The following is a 15,439-nucleotide window of genomic DNA, read 5'->3' on the forward strand; positions in this document are numbered from 1 at the left end:
TTAAATGCATTTAAAATGACTAAAAATTTAAATGAGACAAGACCTTATTTTAAGGTATTACTGTTGCACATTTTCCATGTACAAACTACAGTAAAAGAGTAATTACAATTGATTGTGCAACTTTTAACTTTATTTTATATTTGACTTTATAATCTTTATTTTAGTGTTTTTCAAAGCAACCTCAATAAAAGAAAATATAAAACTGTAAAACAATTAAATTCTGCATGTAAGAAAAACTGATATTTCAATAAGTAAAATATTAAAAACAATATAAAATGTGTTCTTACTTCTGTTCATTAATGTTATTTTATATTTTTATACTGAAATACTTAAATATTTATTCAAATAAAATATGTTACTAAAATGTTTAATACCTCAATCATACTAAATGACACTGGCATGAACATTATGTGCCTTCAATTTAAAATGCAAACAATATATTTTGAACAATATTAATATTTAATTGTTAAAAAAAGAGACGCCTTGACCTTGTTTGATGTTTTCACTGACGGAGACTCATCCTCTGCATTAATCTTTGCCTCGATTTCACCCAAAACATCTCTCCGATTATGAAACAAAACCCTGAAAAAAGCCACAATATGTTAAGATGAAACCAGCATAATAAACAACACGACAGGAAGCAAACAAGACAGAAATGTAAGCAGGTAAGCAATGTATATTTATATAGCGCATTTATCGTGTGAAGGGGGGAGGGGGTCTCTCCATACACTGTGCAGCATCCACTTGGATGATACGACGGCAGCCACAGGACAACGACGCCAGTGCTTCACCACACACCAGCTATAGGTGGAGTGGAGAGACAGTGATACAGCCAATTTGGTGGATGGGGATGATTAGGAGGCCATGATGAGTAAAGGCTGATGGAGAGAATGTGGCCAGGACACCAGGGTTATACCCCTACGCTTTACCAGAAGTGCCATGGGATTATTTATGACCACAGAGAGTCAGGACCTCGGTTTAACGTCTCAATCGAAAGACGTGAAACTGCATTTAAGAAAATCTGATTATTTTTCAATAAATATAATAATAAACAAAATTATGACACAAAAACTTGATAATTACATTTTTAAATATTTAATATTAATATTTACATTTCATTTTTATTAATCGTTTTATCTAATTTATTATTTTTATTTTACATTTACAGTTGAAGTCAGGATTATTTGCCCTCCTGTGAATTTTTTTCAAATATTTCCCAAATGACATATAACAGGAATTTTTCACAGTATTTCCTATAATATTTTTTCTTCTGGAGAAAGTCTTATTTGTTTTATTTCGGCTAAAATAAAAGCAGTTTATAATTGTTTTAAACACCATTTTAAGGTCAATATTATTAGCCCCCTTCAGCAATATTTGTTTTAGATTGTCTCCAGAACAAACCATCGTTATGAAATGACTTTCCTAATTACCCTAACTTTACCCTAATTAACCTAGTTAAGCCTTTAAATGTCACTTTAAGCTGTATAGAAGTGTCTTGAAGAATATCTAGTCTAATATTATTTACTGTCATCATGGCAAAGAGAAATCAGTTATTAGAAATGAGTTGGAAAAAATCTTTACATTAAACAGAAACTGGGGAAAATATCTACGGGGGGGCTGATAATTCTGACTTCAACTATATGTCTTTTCATTTCTGTGCCTTCAAAACACTCTTATATCAAACAGAAAGCAGCAGAAGAAGAAAGTGAGAAATAAAAGCAGAATCTGACTTGATTTTGTGTGTGAGCTGTTCGGTGTTTTCTCTGATGGCGAGCGAAAGCTGAGACACAGGATTGAGCAACACACTGTTCACCGCAGCCTGAGGACACAAAACGCATCTTTAAAAACAACAACAATACAGTTCATTTATAATGCGCTTATAAACATTCAATAGGCTAATCATAAGTTTGCAAACACTGGAGCTAAACATTGAATTAAAACAGAAAAAGAAAATTCTCAATCTCTATTTAACCTCTATTTTTGACGATACACTATTTTTGCTTCGTTTTTACCTCGTCTTGTCTCACATTGGCTTGATTCTCATCTTCAGCGGTGGGTTCAGACTCTTCGACCGCTTCAGGAGACTCTTTCTGGACTTTCAGACTGGATTCAGGAATCTGATGTCGCAACTGGAACAGCACAGAAACAAAACTGAGTAAAGCTGAATGTGGACAATCTATAAAAGACCTTCACACAGTTGAAGAGAAAATTATTCGCCCTCCTGAAAAAAAATGTATTCTTTCTCAAATACTTCCGAAGTGATGTTAAACAGATCATTACACTCACTGGCCACTTTATTAGGTACACCTTACTAGTACCGGGTTGGACCCCTTTTGCCTTCAGAACTGCCTTAATCCTTCATGATATAGATTCAACAAGATACTGGAAATATTCCCCACATTCCATCAACAACCATGCCACGTTCAAAGTCACTTAAATCCCCTTTCTTCCTCATTCTGATGCTCGCTTTGATCTGCAGACCATGTCTACATGCCTAAAGCTACGGTCACACTGGGCTTTGTGTGTGCGAAATTCTGTCATGCGGCGCTGTGAAAAGGGGCGGGATTAAACAAGATGATTAGACATTTAAAAAAGCCAACGATTGCTCAATATTTAAAATTTCTGTCCAGAGAGGTCGTGTTTTGATCCTCGATTGGTCTCACGCAGTCAAGTGATGCGATTTCGCAGGTCAGAGTTCACCAAGCTTGAACTTTGCACCGCACCAACTTGCGAAACTTGACGCATGACCCTGCGTTTCCGGTCTGACACATTCGCGTGCGTATGAATGGAAGTCTATGGGGAGGAAAAGCCCAGTGTGACCGCAGCTTAAATGCATTGAGCTGCTGGCATGTGATTGGCTGATTAAACATTAAGCGTTTACGAGCAGTTGGACATGTGTACCTAATAAAGTGGCCGGTGAGTGTATACTTTTCTTCTGGAAAAACTTTTACTTCTTTTTGTTTGGCTGGAGTAAAAGAAGTTACTGTATTACAAAAAACTCTAGAGTTTTTTTTATTTCAAATAAATCCTTTTCTTATAGTACTATGAATCAATTTTAAAATGGTTTCCACAAAAATAAAGCGGCAGCACAATTATTTTCAACACTGATTACAATCAGAAATATTTCTATTTATTATTTTTATTTTAGCCATTTTTTGCATTTATTGTATTAAATTATTATATTATTAGTTTAAAATACTAAATACCATTAATTTAATGATATCTTTATTATAGATATTATTATATAATAGCTTTACATCATGGAAATGTTCCAATTTACTATAAATATTCACATAGAGAGCAACCATTTTAAATCATATTTCATATTTTTGTGCACAATAAATTAATCTTGCTTCAAAGCAAAAACAGGATCATTTGACTTCCCCATTGGCAGATTATTTTCCATGTTTTAAGGTAAAACTCACTTCATTTCGATGCATTATTTCTGCAAACAAGACTTGCTTGTGAATAATTTGCTTGTCCAAAAAATGCTTCTTAATTTAAGACTTTCAAGATATTCAGACTAGAAACAAGACAAAAACTAGTAAGAAAAGCATTTTTATCTGCATTTGTGATGAAATAAAGGTAGTTTTGCAGCACCTCCTCATGTGTGGATGCGGCGGGCTCCATCTGCTCTTGTGATCCGCTCTGAGTCTCAGTGTCTCCTGCAACATCATGTATCTCTTGGGCCAAAATAGCCAAATCTTTAGCGAGATCCTGACTCAGTCTAGAGACAAACATGCATGAAAAAACTAAAATTAATTGCAACATTTTAACATCAATAGTAAGTGTTGAGTATTTGAGTAATACTCTTGCAGTATTTAGATTTGGTGCATTAATCTTGTTAACAGTATAACTCAACCGCACACACTGAATAACTGCATTATATTTCTTTATTTCATATTCTTCTGAGATCTCAGAAAAGAGATTTTAACATCAAAACACACTTTTAAAAGGGCTAATGTAATACATGAACTACAATTATTGTTTTAAAAAAATAAGTAATGCAGGGCTGTTTGATTGAATATGCAAGTAGGCCTGTCACGATATTTATTTATTACGATATATTGCACCAATATATATTGAGATAAACAATATTATTGCCATTTTAAGACCATTTTATACCACTGATCATTATATGACACCAGAATGACAATATAATATCATCATAATGCAAGTGCACTCCTCCAAAGAACACATCATATTTTATTATTAAGAATATTTCATTTAATTATAGTCATTTTAACAGTTTAATAATCAGGCTTTTACATTCAGAATGTGAAAACACATATCCTAAATAAATAATAATTGATGAATAATAATACATTTTTGTTTCTTTTTATTTCAGATTAGCAAAAGATCATATTAGGAGTTAGCTTGTTTTTGTTTGTTGTTTTGGCCTTGCCCCCTTCCTGAATTAATACCGTTTTCTTTGTTATATTTTGATGTGTAAATAAACTTCTCTTTGCTTAATTTGACCTTGTGTTTAAGTCTCTAGCCATTCTGTTTGAGGAGATGAGTTCTCTCTCTCTTTTTCCAGTCATTGCACATCACCCACCACCAATCATTTATTTTCTGTTGCGGTCACATCCGTAGACCTGAAAAGGTCGTAACAATGTTAACAGAAAAGTGCAGGTAAAGAGTAACAGAGGCTGTTATATCTGCTAGCAGATCTACTTCCAGTTGTCAGGCACCCACATGAGAAAATACTATACTAATTTATAGTAAATACCGTAGTGTTTATTAACCATACTAACACCTCGAATAGAGATAGAGGTGATGCACAATCAGCTGAAATGCTGCTAGAATTGGCTTTTATATATGGGCGATTTATATAGCATCACCAAAAATGAATGAGCTCATTCCATGTGTTGTGAGGTAAGTCCATACTGTATATTGATTATTGTGACAGGCCTATACGCAAGCACGAACACAAAGATCATGATATTAAAAATAAATATCTTTAAAATTTCTATTATTTTTAAAACATTTCCCAAGTTATGTTTAACAGAGCATTGGAAATGTTCACAGTTTTCCTATAATATTGTTTGCAAATCACTTAAATTGGAATAAACTAAAACATTTAGTGGTCGCTCAAAATTTTTAACTTCAAATCAAAAAACCCATCAAGTCATTTTAACTTGCATGACTTAAAGGGCACCTATGGTAAAAAATCTACTTTTCAAGCTGTTTGGACAGACATGTGTGCATGTATGGTGTATAGACCGTCATATTGAGGTGATATAAACACACCCAGTGCTTTTTTTCATAATAAACATAATAAACGGTGGACCAATTGGAGCGGTTTTCCAATCGACCGCAACTTTACGTAGGAGAGCGGTCCCCCCGCCCACCAATATTGATTGACAGGCGCGTCATCATATCCTCAGTTTGTTGATTCACGTCCGCCATTTTCAGCGTGAGTTGAAGCGATATCACTAAAGGAACGCGCTAGCTCTATTTTTAGATGCAAGGCTCATTGGGCTCAACACAAGATCAATATTCTCCACATTATCGCTCTAATCGGAATTATTGGTTGTATCTTTAGGTAGGTTTGCAAACATGTGTACTTCTCATTGAGTCTACCTTATACTTCAGCCGTTTGCATTTCTCGCGATCCCAGAAGCTCCCTGTGATCTTAACTAGCATGCGTTTAGAATTCTAAACATCGGTTTCTATCAGGGTACACTCAAGTCGACGGCTGGGCGCCACGGACCGCTGCAGAAACCTATGTTTACAATTCAAAAATGCGTGGCGCGACGATTCGGGATTCATGTTTCTGCCGTGCCACAGAGAGTGTCTGGTGTGCCGTGTTGCGGCTTCGAGTGACGCATCCAGTGCCTCAGTCAAAGTTAATTCAGTGTGCGTGGTTATTAGTTTCTGTGTTCAAGCTCGGCACTTGAAACTAGCACACAGTTGGCTGTAAAACTGTACAAAGACACAAATGATTTTGTACTCTCTGCTTGGTCTGTGTCCGAGTCATACATGTACGACTGAATGTGATCCTCTCACTCCAGCTCCTCGCAGTCTGCCTGTCTGACTCTGTTGCAAACACAGAGCGCGTGAGCTCGTGGCCCCGCCCCCTTGTTACGTTGGCGGGAAGCCGAAACTAATTTACATGTGAAGCATCACACCCATAAATCAGCGAACTGTGGACACGCCCCCAACATGACACTTTATAATACATTATAATAAACAAATCTGAATTGTGTTTTTAACTGAACCTAAACTGACACACTCAGAACAACCATAATATTAATATTACATCATAAAAAAGAGGTCAAATATGTGCCCTTTAAAACAGCTTGTATGTTTACAAAAAATGCTAACATGTTAATGTAACTTTTTAAAAAGTTGTCATAAAATTCTTATCTTATTGTTCATACAATTTTTCAACTATGCTTACACTGTACATTTAGTGGTAGCTCCAAATTTTTCACAGTGTAAGCATAATTACAAGCAAAACAATTGACACCAGTTCACTGAATTATTACAAAAATAATGCACAACTGAGGTGTAATAGTGACTCTGCTTTGCATTGTGACTAGGGTTGAGTCGATATACAATGCCATCATCCATCGCCGATAGACATCACGATGCTGAGCCGGCATCGCAATCCTCTGCCCCCTTTCGCAAACCCGCTCACAAAGAAAATACACACTCAGGCCCCGTTTACACTAATACAGCTTAGCTTTATTCAGCACTTTAGAACGAAAATGATCCACATCCATACTGGAGTTTCATCTAGCATTTCTGAACAGCCCTCCATCCACACTATATGAGTACCACTTGCTGAAAACGCACATCACGTGACCATACACACACACACACTGTCACGCGCTCGTCTGAGCTCCAGCTCCAGCTCAGCGGATGCTTTGAGCAGTGCACGTCAGACAGTTTATCAAGGATGTACCACTGGATGGAGTCTCACCAGAGCCGGCCCAAGGCATAAGCGAACTAAGCGGCTGCTTAGGGCCCTGTAGCCACCAGGGGGCCCCCAAGAGTGCATGAAATGACTGAGTGACTTTCGTTCTTGTTTTAGATTGATGGGTTGTGTATTAGGGTTAGGACAACTATATGCATATTTATCGTGTTATTTCCGGCATACTCTGGCACCAAGATATCTATCTAAATTTACAAGAGGTCTGAATTAATTAATCAGTTTTTCACACTGACTGCAGCAGATAACCGCTGTAGCTACAGTACACCCAGCTGCCACCAGGTGGTGCTTCCCATAACGGCGGATGGATCATCATCAGATAAACACCAGCGTCATGTAAACCAGACAGATGAGCTAATGCAATGGTGAAAATCTCAGGCATACGGACACCTTCTTCTGTCCAAGCTGGGCCAAGGTATTGGTGCGTTTCAGACATCCAGCTCCCCTGAATTTTCCGCTCGTTTTTTCCCTCACAGACACGCTTTCACTTCGCTATATCACTCGCAGTCAGTGCTGTAAAACTTCTTACAGGAATATGAGCTCAAACTTTTTAGCTCCGCCAAAATAGATATTAGATAAAGATATCAATAGGACATGAACATATAATTTGAAGGGCCCTGCGTTTATTTGACTCTTACAGACCTTGGCAAAGTCTTGTAGATTTTGGCAAAAAAATATGAAACATTTAAACGTGATATTTAATTAACCTTGTCTATCAGGTAACGTGTCACAGCGTCAGCACACTGCTTCAAACTTTCACTTTCACACTTGTACTTAGTAATTTTAGTGATAGCCTCAGATACTGTTGGTTGGTTCCTGTTGGTTGTGCACCTTTTTTACCAACCAAGCTTGTGACGCCATTATAACGACACAGATCACTCTGACTATTCGAGTACCGTGAAAAAAGTGATTGACAGGTGGTTATTTGTGTGTAACTGATCTTTGTTTTACCCATAACCAAATCATAAATAAATAAAGACCATGCGGGTTATGTAGTTGAAACAGTAGGTTACAAATAATTAATTATGAATTAATTGATGAATTATTCATGAACGATGACGACGATGCCATCATCCATTGCGATGTTTCACATTAGACATCGTACGATGCCAAATTGGTCGACGTCGCCCAACCCCAAGTCTGCCCCCCATGGGTGTGCATTATTTTCTAACAGTTTAACAGCACATTGACAATGCTTAATTCTGATTGGCTGATGGTCATTTTGAGGTGTTTGGTTATAGTCAGATAAACGCACAGCTAAAGTAGTTCCGGCAGGTTTTGAGCGCATTACACCTTAATTAGAGTTATTTCACAGCTACAACATTCAGAAATCACATCAGAAGGCTTTAGAGGAGATGTGGAAGAAACTAGTGCTACACACAGAAGCAGTTTGAGGAGGACAAACACCTGACTAATAAACCCTCAAATACAACATCTCAACAGTGGATTTAGCTGCTGACGTTAACTAAACACCATGCTGTTAATTATTCCTTACATGCATTCTACCACTGCGTCTCAAATGGCACGCTATGCACTACATATGTACTTATGCACTAATAAACTCAACAGCATAGTTCATGAATGTAGTCTCCTTCCAAATGACGAGAAACTAATGGTATTTTAATAAGCAGACAGTTTCCCAGATGTCGTCTGGCATTGCCAGATTAGTGAAATAAATGAACAAACTTCCAAGTAATACACATGAGTATAACCACATTCCCCACCGGGAGGCAGCATAATCACTCTCGTACAAGAATTTTGCTTCACGATCCAAAATAAATAAAGTAATCCAATATCAGTGCCTGATAGCTCCGCCCCTTAATCAGTAGCACCGCCCCTTTATCAATAGCCCCACCCCTTCCACTACATGAGCAAAGCTGTTGCCGTTGAGAGTGTGAAGTGTCTAGCATTACTGACTACTTTTTAACAATTAAATAAGTGCATCATCCGGGTATTTAAAGTGCACTTATTCTGTTTAATAAAGAGAATATCTGAGTGTGCATGCACTACTTGCACTATTAATACTTCAAAATTGTGTCAAATAGTGTACAAGTATGTGATTTGGGATGCACCTAATGACTTTATTCCCTCTGTGTTTTCCATAATCCTCACCTGGCGATCTCGGCACTGTGAGACGTCCAGTTCTGGAAGGCGTCGCTCTCCTGTCCTTCCCCCTCAGAGTCTCTAGATCTGGGCATGGCTCTCACCGGACCTGCCGGCTGGCTCTGCTGCGCTCCTGAATGATGGGAGCGTTTGTGTTTAGGAGTGCTTTGATTCGACTCGTACTCGTCCTCCGAGGTGGAGGCGTAGTCTGAACCCTTCTGACGCCTCCTGGAGCCTTCGCCCAGGAATGAGGAGCGATCGGCACACCACGGCATCAGAAAACGCAGGACAGAAACCAAAATAAAACAAAAGCAGGAAAAGAAAGAGACAGACAGGTAGATCATGAGAAGACACCCGGAAAAAATAAACCAAACTCCCATTCATTCACAGTGGGGTTCATTTAACGGCCTGAGAGGATTTATCCACCTTTTTTACACACTTAAATACTGTGCTCAATATTCTGGGTTACACTTGCGGTTTGGGGAACTTTTATTAAAATTAACAAAATTATATACAGTCAGAATTATTAGCCCCCCCTGTATTTTCTTCCCATTTTTATCTCTTCTCAGCCAATCAATGTGGAGAATAGCCGCATTTCCACTATCGGGCCAGTGCGAGCCAGGGCTTTAATCGGGCCAGGCCGGGCCAATAGCCCGCGAGGTTGAGAAATGAGGCCGAAATCATGTCGCGTTTCCACTGTCGGGCTAGTTGCTCGCAGCGCGTCACGCAAACACCGCCCCCAGAACGTCCCCCGAATCAAACGTCACACAACCCGTCACACAACCCGCCCACTTCAGCGGGAACAAAAAACTCAAATTATAACCACAAACACAACCTGGCATCACTACGAGAGCTGGAAGATGGAGAACACCGAAGCGATTGCTTTTTTACTGTTTGTGGTCTGTTGGTGTAAGGCCAGACAGCGATCCCTGGATAAGGACATTCGAGTTCGGTGGCATTTACTTCGAACACCGATTTTGGCTGCAAGGCGCAAAAGAGCAGCCGAGCGACGAGAACGACGATAGCAAAACAAATGTAAAGGAAGAAAGCATCTTGTCTCCTCTTTACCTGACAGGAAAACTCCGCCTTTGTACGTAACCCCGCCCCGAAGCCCCAGTTGGCCCTCCTTGGCCCAAGGTATTCAGCGGGCCGAAAAAGGCCGGACGCTGGCCCCAAGGAAGCCCCGCTTTGGCCCGATTACGCCCCGGAAGTGATAGTGGAAACGCGACTGGCCTTGGCTCGCCCTGGCTCGCTCGCTTTAGGCGCGATAGTGGAAACGCGGCTAATGGCTTTCTCTCACGAGTTAACGCTCCTGCTGCGCATGCCCATGCTTAGGTCAGTAATTTTCAGTTTGAGGTTGATCTTTTAAGCAAAAATGTTAAAACAATTAGTGCTGTAAAGGAAGGTGAGAAGGACAGGGGAGTTTTCCCTTGATCTTCTCGTTTTTCCACAATCAAATGCGTCATGTGAACGTGTTTTTTCCCAACGTTAATCTCATCAAAACAAAGCACGCACACCTCAGAGTGTGTTTAATTCAGGAGGGTGCACTGCTTTCAAGCCAACCAGCACTATTTTGCAGTCCATGACGGCATCCAATTTCTACAGCAAAATTAATCCCTCAACATCTGGCAACATGCAGCATTCGATGACAGCAACTCAAAGGTGGAGTTTGAACGTTCCCACTAAAGTATGCCTAGGTTTGTTAACGTATTGTGGTAATTTGCACGTTGTGTCAAAACGATAATAGCTGTATACTCTCCGTTTGACTCGTGTACGATAATTTTTCTCCAAATACGACAATTTTGAGGTTCTGGTACGATACTTTGACCTTCCCAATCTGGCAACAGTTTATATTTGACAATAAGCCAGAGTTTGAACGTCATGCATCACTGAAACAGTATATTGTGTATGGTAATCTGTGTTTCTATTTAGTTACTTCAGTTTGTTCAACAATTCGTTTTATTTTAATTTAAAGTGCTGTTTAATGCACTCATTTGTTAACATAATATGTTTAATAACTAATTTCAAATAACTAAATACGTTTGTCTTTGCCATGATGACAGCACATAATATTAGACTAGATATTCTTCAAATCACTAGTATTCAGCTTAAAGTGACATTTAAAGGCTTAACTAGGTTAATTAGGGTAAAGTTAGGTTGATTAGGCAAGTCATTGGATAACAGTGACTACGTTAACATGGACATCAGTAATCTAACTGTTTGCCTTAATCTGAATAAGACAATATGATTAAGGTGTTTACATGAGTAGCTTGTACATGTTATAGCACATAGATCCATTAACGTCATTGCATCACCACTCTATCCATGTTTCCTCTGGAGTTTCATGTAGTTTCGGGTGTTTCATTTTTAATTTGTCGACTTTAACTGCAGTTTGACATTTTCACTTTCATTCAGGGACATTTCATGCATGCCCCCAAGACAAACTCTGAGGTACTGGAGTGTTGTTTTAATGAAATTTGAGACGCTGAAGGGAAAGAAAAAAAACTTTCGCTATGCAGGTGTCTGTGGTCCTTTACTGACTTGGTAGGTGAAGAGAATAGTGTCAAACAGCTGTGTGTGTACAGACTATTCTGTCACCAAACGCGGCAAAAAAGTCCTACATGATGGTAATAGCTTGATTGTAGTGTTTACTTGTCTGTAGTCCCCTTCAATAATGACTAAAGTATGCATACTCCACATGTCTTAATTCCACTTCTGTTTAGATCGATTATGATCTTATTTGGATTAATGTCATCAAAAATCACTGTGTACATGGGAGACTCTTAAATCAGAGTATTGTCTTAATCATAATAAAATCAGAGTATTTGGAGACCATGTAAACATAGTCAGTAGTTAAGATTAAAAAAAAGTCTTTAGTGGTACCAATAATATTGATTTTAGCATTCTTTACATCTTAAAAAATAGGTTTCTTTATTCCAGCCAAACTAAAAGACTTTTAGAAAAGAAAAATAGTACTTGTATTTTGCTCCTAACAAAAAAAAAACAACAACAAAAACCCCGAAAATAACATTAAGCTTGGTGTTTTAACATGACATTAGTGTCAAAAGCATATCTGTGGCCAAAGCTCACTGTGTTTATTTTCTCTTTATGTTCCCTAAAGTACAGTAATATTCAACACATCTTTAATAATACTATAGGAAAGCTTGTTCTGAATTAATTAATTAAGCAATTTGCTAACTTAATCAGCCACCTTTTAATATTCAATGGGTAATCTGTGAGGAGAATAATGACACCTAGTTTATTCACTGATTGTTTACAGTTTAATAGAAGTTACTCCCATAACTGACACAAAGCATCATGTGGCGTAGAAAAAGGTGGATAAGATTGTTAATTTCATCTGGACACAACACCTTGATGAAGTTTTAGTATGTGATGCTGTGATCTGCAATTTCAAATATTAGTACAATTGGATTAATTACACGTTCCTGTTAGTTTAGGATGGTCATTGGCACAGATGTGCAGTACAAATAAATGCACACAAACTGAGTCAATGACCATTAGAAGAGTCACACAGAGACAGAACTGTATTTCCATCATTTTGGCTGTAACATAAGAGCATCCATCATGGAAATGGATGCAAAATCTTATGCTTGCACAACATTTGACCAAATCTCATAACAGATTAACATGTTACTAGCATGTCGATGGTATGATTCTAGCATGATAATCATGTTGCTAGAATCAAATCAATTAGAACCATAAATGTGCACATTATTCCAATCACAATATTTAGAGTGCATGTAGACTCTGATTGAGCTGACCAAGTGGAATAATTCAGTCCAAACAAAACCAAAAGCATCATGGAAGCTTGTCACTCTGATAAATGAATGCAAATATGAAACAGTCATCTTATGTTTGCATTACATTTGACCCAATCTCACAATAGCTGAACATGTTACTAGCATGTTGATAACATGATGAGAATGATGACCATGTTACTAGCACGATGCTAGTAAGCTAATTAGAACCATGACATATAAATGACACTATCCAATCACTATATTTAGAGTGCATGTAAACTCGATCGGACTGATCAGTCAGAATAATTTAATTCCAATCGAAACCAAAAGAATTAAAGCAGCTCGTCACTCTGATAAATGGATGCAAATACGAAATGGTCATCTTGCACATAGCTAGAACTGTTATCATGTTGTTAGAATCAAATCAATTAAATCCATGTGCATATAAACATGCACATCAATGCGATCACTTTACTTAGAGTGCATGTAAAGCTTATGATCGGACTGATCAATCGGAATAATTTAATTAACAAAACCAAACGCATCATAGACGCTCGTCACTCTGATAAATGGATGCAAATGTGAAATAGCCTTAGGGTTGCACTGCATTTGACCAAATCTCACAATAGCTGAACATGTTACTAGCATGTTGATAGCATGATTCTAGAATGATGAACATGTTACTAGCATAATTAATGTTACTTGCACATTGTTACACTGATTATCATGTTGTTAGCAGTAAATTAATTAAATCTGTGACACTTGTGCACAAATCAATCCAATCACTATATTTATAGAGCCTGTAAACTCTATTGGACTGTTCAATCAGAATTATTTAAGTCTAAACAAAACCAAAAGCATTGTGGAAGCTCAGCACACTGATAAATGGATGCAAATATGAAACAGTCATCTTGCACATAGCTATTATTACTATCCTGTTGTTAAACATGCACATCAATCTGATCTCTTTACTTAAGAGTGCATGCAAACCTTATGATCAAACTTATCAATTGTCAATTTCATTACAAACAAAACCAAAAGCATAATAGAAGCTCGTCACTCCGATAAATGGATGCAAACGTAAAACAGTCTAATGTTTGCACAACATTTGACCAAATCTCACAATAGCTGAACATGTTACTAGCATGTGGCTAGCATAGTTAGCATGTTACTTAAATTTCTTACTAAAACCGTGACATTTGTGCACAAATAAATCCAATCACAATATTTAGAGTGCATGTAAACTATGATCGGACTGTCATTTGGAATTAAATTATTCCAATTGATAACCAAAAGCATTGTAGAAGCTCATTACTCTGATAAATGGATGCAAAACTTATGTTCGTACAACATTTGACCAAATCTCACAATAGCCAAACATGTTACTAGCATGATTATTAGCATGTTGCTAGCATAGTCAGCATGTTACCTGTAAATTTTGTAGTATGATAATCAAGTTGCTAGCATCAAATCCATTAGAACCATGGCATATAAATGTGCACATCATTCCAATCACTGTATTTAGAGTGCATGTAAACTCTGATCGGGCGGACCAATCAGAATAATTTAATTCCAAACAACACCAAAAGCATCATGGAAGCTCGACACTCTGATAACTGGATGCAAAATCTGATATCTGCACAACATTTGACCAAATCTCACAAAAGCCGAACATGTTACTAACATGATTAACACGTTGTTAGCATGTTGCTAGCATGTTACTAGTATATTTGGTAGGATGACTATCATGATGTTAGCATGAAATCAATTAAAACCATGGCATATAAACATGCACATCAATCCGATCACTATATTTATAGTGCATGTAAACGCAATGATCGGGCTGATCAATTGGAAGAATTTAATTCTACACGAAACCGAAACCATCGTGAAAGCTCATCACTCTGATACACGAATGCAAATATGAAATATTCATCTTGCACATTGCTAGAATTATTATCATGCTGTTAGAAGCAAATCAACTAAAACGATGACACATAAACATGCACATCAATCCGATCACTATATTTAGATTTAGGTATGGGATAATATCCGGTTTCAAGGCTTACCGCAGTTTGGAAAAGGACTAGGTAAAAGTAAGGTAAAGCTAAATAAGGTAAAATAGGTTGGACTATTTAATTTAGGTTTTTTATGGAGGGTGAGGGGGGGGGGGTGGGGGGGGGGGGTGCAGGGGAGTATCTCCAGTAGATGGGGGGATGGGGGGTCAGTATCTCCAGTAGATGGGGGGATGGGGGGGTCAGTATCTCCAGTAGATGGGGGGGGATAGGGGGGCAGTATCTCCAGTAGATGGGGGGGGCAGTATCTCCAGTAGATGGGGGGATGGGGGGTCAGTATCTCCAGTAGATGGGGGGGGGGGATGGGGGGTCAGTATCTGCAGTAGATGGGGGGGGGGGGGGGGGGGGCAGTATCTCCAGTAGAAAAGGACTCTCCACACCAATAAGCTACTGGTCAGGCCACGATTCAAGAAACATCTGAAAAACATATCACTTATAAACCAACATCGAAGAAAGCTGTAGAGCTGAACAGTGCAGCGGCTTTACTTTATATCCTCAGAAAAGACATCCAAATATGCCTTTTCAAGTTGTAAATAAATCTGTTTTTGAAACTACTGAAG

At 38.1% G+C, this 15,439-nt stretch overlaps 1 protein-coding gene across 1 annotated transcript in view; it reads right to left on the reverse strand.

Moving 5' to 3' along the window:
* The window catches only part of cep170ba (centrosomal protein 170Ba), a 76,837-nt gene that overhangs the window by 3,859 nt on the left and 57,539 nt on the right, over window positions 1-15,439 (reverse strand). The window contains exons 14-18 of the mRNA XM_056477779.1: window positions 9,053-9,278; window positions 3,601-3,727; window positions 2,013-2,129; window positions 1,731-1,819; window positions 489-582 (exon numbers count right to left, since the gene is read on the reverse strand). Coding sequence (XP_056333754.1) covers window positions 489-582; window positions 1,731-1,819; window positions 2,013-2,129; window positions 3,601-3,727; window positions 9,053-9,278 — 653 coding nt within the window. The remainder of the gene's footprint in view (window positions 1-488; window positions 583-1,730; window positions 1,820-2,012; window positions 2,130-3,600; window positions 3,728-9,052; window positions 9,279-15,439) is intronic.

This window comes from Danio aesculapii, chromosome 17 (assembly GCF_903798145.1).
Source record: "Danio aesculapii chromosome 17, fDanAes4.1, whole genome shotgun sequence".
Lineage (NCBI taxonomy): Eukaryota > Metazoa > Chordata > Actinopteri > Cypriniformes > Danionidae > Danio > Danio aesculapii.